At 43.5% G+C, this 9,437-nt stretch overlaps 2 protein-coding genes across 2 annotated transcripts; both read right to left on the bottom strand.

Annotated features, from left to right (window-relative positions):
• Nucleotides 1–1,457: 1,457 nt before the first annotated feature.
• Nucleotides 1,458–2,511, bottom strand: LOC117582248. The gene is made up of 2 exons (XM_034269859.1): nucleotides 2,172–2,511; nucleotides 1,458–2,105 (listed from the first exon to the last, which is right to left on the bottom strand). The coding sequence occupies exons 1-2, from the start codon at nucleotides 2,397–2,399 to the stop codon at nucleotides 1,458–1,460; spliced, it is 876 nt and encodes a 291-aa protein (XP_034125750.1). The 5' UTR covers nucleotides 2,400–2,511.
• Nucleotides 2,512–6,388: 3,877 nt separating this feature from the next.
• On the bottom strand, nucleotides 6,389–7,703 carry LOC117582249 (odorant receptor 22a-like). Its single transcript, XM_034269860.1, has 3 exons — nucleotides 6,920–7,703; nucleotides 6,513–6,870; nucleotides 6,389–6,457 (listed from the first exon to the last, which is right to left on the bottom strand). The coding sequence occupies exons 1-3, from the start codon at nucleotides 7,684–7,686 to the stop codon at nucleotides 6,389–6,391; spliced, it is 1,194 nt and encodes a 397-aa protein (XP_034125751.1). The 5' UTR covers nucleotides 7,687–7,703.
• Nucleotides 7,704–9,437: the final 1,734 nt, after the last annotated feature.

Raw genomic sequence — 9,437 nt, forward strand, 5'->3', positions numbered from 1 at the left:
AACGGAACTTAGCGCTAGCTTGGGCTTTGGCAATTTCGCTGATTTATGCACATTAAATGTATGAATACATGTTGCTCTGCACTTACACATATTTCTGCATATTTACGATCTGTCAATTTAAGTTTTCACACACTAATAGAAATACACAAAATTGTTTCTAGATTTAACATTTTAAGGCGGAGTTTTTTCATTTCCAAGCTCCATTCCATGTTCTCCTTCCGCTCCTCTTCGTTGCAAGTCTTCCGCCTCTCTTACTGCAAAAGAAGAGAAAACTTGTTAACGTTTGCTGGCGAGAGTGTGATAGATAAAGAGTGAGCGTAAGGTGAGCTTTGTGCGCATCCACATTCTAGCTTGACACAGCAGAATGGCAAAAGTTGAAAACCCAACAAAAAGGCTACTTATTATTGTTGAAAATTATCTTAGGAAAATGTCACAACAAATAAACAATAGACAAGACTCTTAACAATGCAAAAGTTCAGCTTAAACTGCTGAATACTGATATATGTACATACTTACATACATCTTTATGGCATTCATGTATACAATATCTCTCCAATAGTTTTTGTTTCAATCTCTCATTTTACCTGTTGACTTTTTGTTCATTTTGAAGCTGAGGCTGGAGCTTGGTCTTTCGGCATCGGGTAGTCCGTCTGGTCTGTTGCCTTTTTGTACATTTCATTTTAAGGCTGGCAGTAAATTGCTGGCATTTTAATTTTAATTTTCGTTTCCATTTCTGTTTCTGTTGCTGGTTGCTGCTCCTGCTGCTGCTGCTGCTGTAGGACGACGAGTAGTTTATTAATATTGTGCATAGTGCAGACCGATATAAAGTCAATTTATGCAATATAATGAACTGTAAACCGGTAAACTGTCATCAGTGTCTCGATGCCGTCCCGTCCCGTCTCGCACACTCGAATTGCCATTGAAGCGCACACACGCACAGGCACGCATAGGCTCCCACATTCAGATATTTTTCGTATTTATTGATTTAATATCTGGCTGCTGCCTGCCCGCCTGCCTGCGGCCAATTTAATCATCATTTGTAGGAAATAATTAAAATTTACAATGCAACTGTGGCAGGAGGCAGGAGGCAGAGGCAAAACCTCGAGCGAGCCCTGAAACCGGCCGGCCATTCGATATCTTCTTGTTTGGGGTACATTTTAATAACCAGCAATAACAGATACGCACAGCACAGATAGACAGAAAAACAGGAAAGGGCCGACAGCACCAGACAACTCAATGGAGAATGTGGGAGACTGTGGCCAGGAGAGACAGCCCAACTTGAATTGAAATGCACTCGAGATGGAAATAAACTAATTGATAACTAGATCTGCGAATAAGTGACAATTGTTTAATGAACAATTCCGACTTTACGCACGAAAAAACAACTTAGATTTAAGAGTTATGAAATAATGGAATGGCATTTTATGTCTTGTCTTAAAATAAATAACACATTAATATTAGTATAAGGATCTTTCCTCAACCGCCAGCACCTCCTGCAAGGGCTCGAGTTTTTCTTCCAGTGCGGCAAACGCTGCAGGATATTGTTCCCTCAGGGCTGGGTAGCTTGAGACGTGAATGCCCATCGACTTGGCCGTGCGGCGGAGACTGCCACTATAGGTGATCAGCATCAAATTGGGCACTTCCTCTTGGAGCTGCAGGCAGCTATTGACGATGCTGTCCTCAGTGGTGCACACTTGGAAGAGATGATCCTGCTCCTCCTTCGGCGATTGGGCCTGGATCTCGAAGCTGCTATCAAACTTTTTGTTCAAATATTGAATTGCACGCTCGGCTGTGAGCACCTTGGTTGCGTACAACATTTGTTCCATGTTAAGCCAATCGATCTCTTCTATCACTATATGCGGAATGTAAAGCATGCTCCCAGCTGTGCCGGGCAGAACCAATTTGCTGAGCTCCTCCAGATACTTTTTGCGAGTGTCCATTGGCTCCTCGAAGTTGAGTACCATCTCCACGTCAAGAACAAAGTACATTCGATCTGTGAGGCGGGGCGGCATGTCGCCACCATCCAAACTCTCACGAACATTCCAGACGGTTTCGTTTTCCTTCTCGGAAAACTGTGGCTCTGGATCAGGTGTCGCAGCTTTCCTCTGTTGATCATTTTACTATGGAATTATTATCTTTGTAATAGGAGAGAAATGTTCTTGCTTATGTACCTCTGGCACGGTTCCCGAATGTTTCTCTTTCCGCCATAACCTTCGATTGGGGAAGTGTTCGGCAAAAGTGCCGACTTGGCGAGCGCTTATCGCCACCAGCAGTGCGTAAGGCTTCTTCCAGGGGTTCTTCAAAACGGGTTTGTTCTCTCCCGGCCTCTCGAAATTGTACATGTCCATCAAACGTCTCTTCTCTTCCGCCTGCTGTTCAAACAACAAGATCTGATTCATTTTCACTCCCTCTAACTGTAAACTTTTCCAGCGTGCTCGGTTATATAGGGATGGGCGCAATGCTCTTTGCTCTAACGATTATCGATGGAGATGACACTGTAGTTGTATGACTCAGCTATCGATAGCATCTAATTATCTCTCCTGTCGATGTTTCGGCTATCGATGAGGCGCAACAGATGTCATGAATGAATCAAATGGATTAAACTATTTCTATAGAGACTGAGCGTGTTTCCTATCGATCCTCAATTAGCATGGGAGAACTTCATGCCTTATCGATTTTTGATTTATTAGTTTTTGTTTTGTATTAGTGGTGATAGTTTCGCCGATAGCCAGAAAAATGTTGTAAAAATGTGCAAAAAAGCGCAAAAATATCGCATAAAAACATTTTTTTGCAAACTATTTACATTTTGGCACTTTTTTAAACTCAGTGACCAAAAAACAGGCTAAACAGCCATTTCTGCCAATATCAGCACTATCAAGGCAAATCCACCACTGAGTTCTAATCAAGTTGTGCAGTGCAGAAGCATCACCTCTCTCTGTCACACCATTCATGAGGGCATTCATACCCGACTTATATTCCCCCTTCTTCACGGTAAAGCCATTTTCATAAACATGTCGCTAATTTAGCAGAACTGCAATTGTTGCATTTGTTACATTTCCATCTCCATTTGGCTTTGGCCACTTTAATTTGAATTAGTGTTTAAATTTTCGCACTTGCCGCCGCTCATAAATAATGAAAGTCGCATAACGTCTGCCCTGCGTGGAGAGGAGCAGAGCAGAGTGCCGACTGTTTATTCAATGATTGTTTGTTTTTATTTTGAGAGGGGGAATTCAAATATCTAAATACGCACACGTACACACATATGTATAGGAGTACACTCAGTACATGTGTATTTTGTCGTTGCTTCTGCTGCTGTTGTTTCTGGCAAGTGCCATTTCAAGCTCATTAGTGGCCATAATTAGCCAGAGGAGTTTATGGCCCACAGACACTGGCGAAATGCAGACACATTCAAGGCACAGACGCTACTACATACTTACAGTCCGCACTAAAAATATCCGTACAACGATACGGACACTGTTTTGGGTCTCGGCTAGGATGAACAGTGGAGGCTGCTACCATTCTTCGACTCGATTCCCATGCTGCTTGGAGCAGCTGTGAACAGCTGATTAGCGAGATTCTTAAGCCAAATAATATCGAAAACACTTTCAGAGTGTTCTTTAGATTTCTATAAGTCGAATTTTTGTCCTAGCAGATGATTGTTGCAAATACGAGTGTGCATAGAAATCGATTATTTGTTGTGACAGTGACACCATTCAATTCCATTTCGAGTGGCTTACCTTCTGCGCGTACCCATCCATATCCCCATTATCCTACACAACAATGAGACAAATGCTCGATAAGTACCACATGTTCCCCATTGTCAAGCGGTAATCTCCACTCCGCATACAACAAACAAAAACAAAACCCAGGAAGAGGTGCTGTCAGTGATGGTGGGGGAAGGTGAAAAGAATGCGTGCAAAATTTCGCACACACTCAAACATGAAATAAAAAAAAAGGGCATGTGTGTTCGCACAAACACACAAGGCAAACGAAGAGAAACAAGAGGAAATAACTGTAAAGATACTTTTCGGCTGCCTGCCCTGGCATTACATATAATTTCGTGCAGGACAGAAGCGAGGGGGAGGCGAGGCGAGGCAACTTTACGGCCCCGCGTATTACAAACTGAAACATGTGTTTATTGTCCAACTGTCTTAGCGGGCTCTGCTCGCCTCTTCACTCAGGGTCTCTCCTTTGCTTTTACTCCTACTTCTTCGTTTACCAGTCGTGCAAAAAAAAGAGAAGCAAATATTTGCCCTATAGTCGAGTCATTGATACCCTTTCATGACCATCGCCCCCATTGGAGGTATGGAAACATTGTCGGTAAAAGCAGATGTCCATAGATACTTACATGGCTATGTTTATGTGTGTTGATCTTTATCTTCAAAAAAAACCTAAATATGTATATAAAAACACATATCAGTACTTTTATGGTCATTGCCAAAATCTACTTAAAAATCTAATACTGCTTTGGCAGCGTACACTCTCGCTGTCAGCGGCGGCGACTGCAACACTTCAAGTGACACTGCAGACACTCTCCGCTCTCGTCTCTCCCCTCTCACTAACACTCCCTCCCTCTCTCTATGCACTAGCACTGTCGCCTTTCTTCTCATTTAGCGAATGTGTGAAATAGCATTTAGTTTTTTTTGTGCATTCCCTTATGCTCCTGCTCCTGCTGCTTTTGTTGTTAGTTTTTAGCCAGTTTTTGTCATTAACAAATGGGAAATTAAATTGCGCTTAAATTTGCCTGCTCGAAAAGTGTGCGAGAGGTGCGGGCGAGGCGGCTGTCTAAAAATATATTTTCAGCAGGCGAAAAGTGCTCCAGGTCGCTCATTGAAGACGTTTTTTGGTGCAAGAGGGACAGACAAAGAAAGCGAGCGACACTGTGCGACAAACGTGAGCCCATGGTGTAATTATCCAAAAGGTGGGTGTTAGCTACGGTTCATCTCTCTTTGCAATCTCTGGATGGTTGGAGGGACCAAATAATAAAACAATAATTTAATATCGACTCATGGAACTGCATAATGTACAAAATTTGTGGATGGAGCTGTAAAATACCCCCCACACCTTACCGCTTGTGGATCTCAGTGGCAATTATGAAAGCTAATACCCAAATTATATTGTAATTGTCGCGACTGCTGTCTTAGCTTCTCCCATTCACACTTCTTGATATTCCCTTTTGTGTCTCTCATTCCACAAGCAAGGGGAAGGTGCGGAGTAAGGGGCAGTAATAATCACGTTGTAGACTGAATTCAGACAATATCTTTGGAGTAGGAAAAAGCTGAAATGAGGCGGCCAGCGCCTTAAGCCCTTTTATATCCCTACTCATTTTCAGCTCGATTGCACTTTACATTGCAGCTGCCCGCAATTAAATAATAGAAACCGAGTTTGTCACTTCAAACCGTTAATAGGCCTTAAGCTGGCTTAATCCACGGCAGGAGGCCAAGGGAAACGAAAAGTAAAAGTTAAACGAGCAGCAACAAACACCAGTATCCCGCCACCCTCCCACAACTCTCTCCCTCACTCTTCCATCTATTGCCTTCGTTTGGCTCCTTGGGACGGGTCTGGTGTCGGTGTCTGTGGGGACGGCGGGGCAGGTCCCCATTTGATTTAGCATTTTCTGCTTCGATTTCATTTCACTCCTGTGGCAGTCTCCGTGGTGCAAAAACCCATGTCAAAATGCCCTGTGACAGGCCCAAAAACTTTGCGCTTCAAAATAAATCAAAACTTTTCTGTCCAGAAATTCATATTCGTCTCTCTGCTACTCCCTCCAATCCCCCCCCCCCCTTCCCCCAACAGACTTCTTCACCCAGATAAATGTGCTGATAATTTGTATACGTATTTTTTTCATCTTTTTCTCCTTCTCCCTCTCCTTCTCCTTTCTTTATTTTTGCATATGTCAACTTTTGTCAATGGGCCAAAAGAGAGTTGCTGGCCAAAAACTTTCTATCATGCTGAGACATGGCAAAGTTTTTGGCATCACTTATGGCTTTGCTTTGTTTTTGGTGGAGAGAGTGTGAGGGCGGACGAGACTGTACTTTGCACGAGGATGTGGCTTTGATTGTGGCTTATCTACCGCCAGCAGACACATTTATTTTAATCAGCCACAAGAAATCTCTACGAATTGGGAATTGAATAGCAGATACATTAAATTACATTCTAGTAATTGTGGATATTATCAGTATAAGTTTTGAGGTTTAATTTTATAGAGAACAAATGTATCTTTCAACTAGAATTATCTTTGTTTTATTTGTCAGTTCTTTTTGGTGTTCCGCTGCTCAGACTAATATCAATATTAAACTACAGAAATGGAGGTAAATTATACACAAAAATATTACTTAAAACATTGAATCCTTTGCTTTTCCACTAACCTTTTTCTATGTTCCATCCATCACTGAAACTTCTCCGCCAGATTAAATTGTCTTATGAGAGTGACCACAGAAAAGGCCAGCTTTACCATCTACAAAGGACTGCAATTTTATACGCTGCTAAGTTCCGAAAATATAAATTCCTACCGATAAATTCGTCTGCATGCAAATGGGAAAAACTCCACCCGCCGTGAGTACAATGGGCTGCTGTAGATTATGCAGGAAGTAGATCAAAGTGGACTTGTACTTGCGACTGGCGGCCAGCCAATTCGATTGGAAGAGATGCTCCGACAGCTCGCGACAGTCCTCGATGATCAGGTTGCACACATAGCAGAAGGGAAAGGTTTGCAGGCAAACGTCGAACATGAAGCACACGGTGGCAAGAGCCGTCCAGAAGGTGGAAAAGAACATGATATTAATCAAGGACAGGCCCAGAACTATGCCAATCAGGAGGAACTGCACGAAGATGGTGCCCGAGAAGATGGGCCGCAGTTTATTCACGTAGCTAAGGGAAAAACATGAAACAACTATAAAAACTGCCTACTCCCACTTACTCTAGAACCAAGCGATGATCTTGGATGCATTTTCGCAGCTCCTCATGATGTTGCTCCTCATTCTTGTTCGGATCGGAACGCAGCCTACTCAATCGATTTTTGAGCAGATTAATGTGACAGCGAGCCATCAGCATGTGTGCCAGCGGAGAGACATCCGTGCACTGTTCCATGGTGACAACGCCGCCCATGAGCAAAAGCTCACACAAACTGGATGTGAAATAGTTCCGTTCAGCGTCCAGACCCGGGAGGTACATCAGCCAGGCGTGCCTGCCCATGAAGATGTAGGTGGTCCAATTACCGACCACAAATCCCGAGAACAGAATGTGGTAGAACACGAAGCACATGTTGCCCTGGGCCACGCAGCGGTGCACGCTGGAGCGCTCCTCATCGCTGGTGCAGCGCAGATCCAGGTGGTCCAGCACCTGTCTGGCTGCCAGAAATCCCTCGTAGCCCCAAATGGTGTACAGGCACTTCAAAACACATCCGTACATATTCACCGTGATCTGCAGGGAGCTGAGAAACTCTCCCGCCGTGAAGCTCTTGAACATTTGGATGTACGAAACCAGCATCGAGATTGGGAGGAGAAAGATCAGCAGCGAATTGATGCTAATTCCCCATAAGGTGTAGGGAACTCTCCACTTTTTATCGTCGGTCGCTGCCCAGCCGAAAATCTTCTGATATCGATCCAAGTACACAAAGGCATCGCGGGATTGTATTCGCTCCGTCAGTGGCAGGGCCTTGATGCGCGGAAAAAACTTGCTCAACATCGCGACAGAAGTTCCAGAGACCAAATATGTCGCCAGCATAGAATGGGTGTCTTTTATAGACTGTCCGACTTGGGGGGAATGTTTGAAGTTAACTTGGAAGTTGGGGACCTTTCACAGACAGCAAGTTGCGTGGGGTATTAGCCTTTTGTCTTGTCCTCTGGAGGGTCCTTTAAGAATAATATGTAAATGCTGATCTACCAGAATCAAAAGCGATCTCTGAGCAGATAAATGTTATCAACTTAATGTCCATCGATCAGTGACAGAAAGTTATGCTTTTTAGGCAAGTTTTTGCTGTCTCCTTCGCGTAAATATGCATTTAAAGCGCATTTTTCAGTCGGTTTCTTTGGCTTTGGTCCTTTTCAGCGGTTTAGTTTCCAACTTGAAAGTCTTTTACTTTGGGAAACTTGACCAAATTTGTTAAATTATTAACCTTGGGAATGAAAGTGCTGCCCCTGAAGTCAGCCATTCAAGAATGGGGTCTAGAATTGTTATGGGAATGCAGGTTAATCGCGGTCCCTCGTCGGCATATCGAATATTTACCACAACAATTTGCCGCTCTAATCGGAATCTTCTCTCGATCACTCGATGCTGAGACTGTCAGCGCCAGATAACCTTCAGCAGATTGATTTCTCCCCTCTGGTGTCTCAATTTGTCACTCGAATCATTCGCCTTCCCCAGCGTTGCCACAGATTCATCAATGTCGCGGAGCGGAGCGGAGCGGAGCGAGCGCCTCCCTCAGATGTTTGCAAATGCCGCCAAATTGATGATAAAGGGAAGTCTGGGAAAAGCTTTTAAGCTGCCAATGGTAAAAGTTTGACTCACACACAACACACAACACACACATCTCATCACAGCGATAACTTTTGAACTGTGAACCCTTCGGAGTCGTTATTTCTGTGTAAACAATTCAATTGCACAAATATGCCAAACAAAAAAGAAGGCAAAGGAAAACCCAATTTCACTCAACGACACAACTTTGGCTCGCTTTGCTTTTTGCTCTTTACTTTTACATATCTTTTTTTTATGCTGGAAGGAGCACAAAATAATTCTTAACAATTTGATTCAATCAGCGGCGATATCGAATGCTGGGAATCGGAATTCCTTTGTCACCTTTTGGCCCCAACAAAGTTACTTAAAACATTTTCCCTCCCCATTGTTTGCGCTGGAGGAAAAATGCGTTTTTCATGCTAATGTCAAACCTCAATAGATGAGGAGACCCACAGCCCAAAAGGCGTGGCACTCCACTGGAACATGTGCTCCGAGATTTTCGTGTGGCAGGCAGGAGGTTTCCTGAGTTATTTCACTCCAGAGAATTTCTTTTTGCCAGTTGAATTCTATTGCGGGGGCCTGTGGCAATGGACCACGAATATACTTTAGGTAATTTTCAAAGTTTTCCAAAGCATTACTTTGAAGTGTTTTAATAGGCCTTAAGAGATGACCATTTGGGGGGAAGATGGGAGCCATGAAAATGGCTCAGCCCTGCTCGTTCCCCTCTGCAAATTAGCTCTCACAGCAGACAGTAATTGTAAACCAATGAATAGTTATTTGAGTGCCACAACTACATTTGCCTGCCACAAACTACACAATGGAAAAGCCATCCATCAAAGCATCATCTCCTGTGCCAGGCAATGCCTCTGACCCATCTCCAATTTCTCAATTCAATTAAATGATTCGGCCAATGGCCATGGCCAATGCTGTTTATGTACAACAATTTATCAACTTGTCAGCATATTTAATGGAGGACACTGGGC

The sequence above is a fragment of the Drosophila guanche genome, unplaced genomic scaffold, assembly GCF_900245975.1.
Source record: "Drosophila guanche unplaced genomic scaffold, DGUA_6, whole genome shotgun sequence".
NCBI lineage: Eukaryota > Metazoa > Arthropoda > Insecta > Diptera > Drosophilidae > Drosophila > Drosophila guanche.

Coding starts and splice junctions, on each gene's coding strand:
- LOC117582248 (XM_034269859.1), bottom strand. CDS start 2,399: ATGAATCAGATCTTGTTGTTTGAACAGCAGGCGGAAGAGAAGAGACGT. Junction 2,106..2,171: donor ATTCGGGAACCGTGCCAGAG/GTACATAAGCAA, acceptor AATGATCAACAG/AGGAAAGCTGCGACACCTGA.
- LOC117582249 (XM_034269860.1), bottom strand. CDS start 7,686: ATGTTGAGCAAGTTTTTTCCGCGCATCAAGGCCCTGCCACTGACGGAG. Junction 6,871..6,919: donor GATCATCGCTTGGTTCTAGA/GTAAGTGGGAGT, acceptor TTTTTCCCTTAG/CTACGTGAATAAACTGCGGC. Junction 6,458..6,512: donor GCATGCAGACGAATTTATCG/GTAGGAATTTAT, acceptor AGTCCTTTGTAG/ATGGTAAAGCTGGCCTTTTC.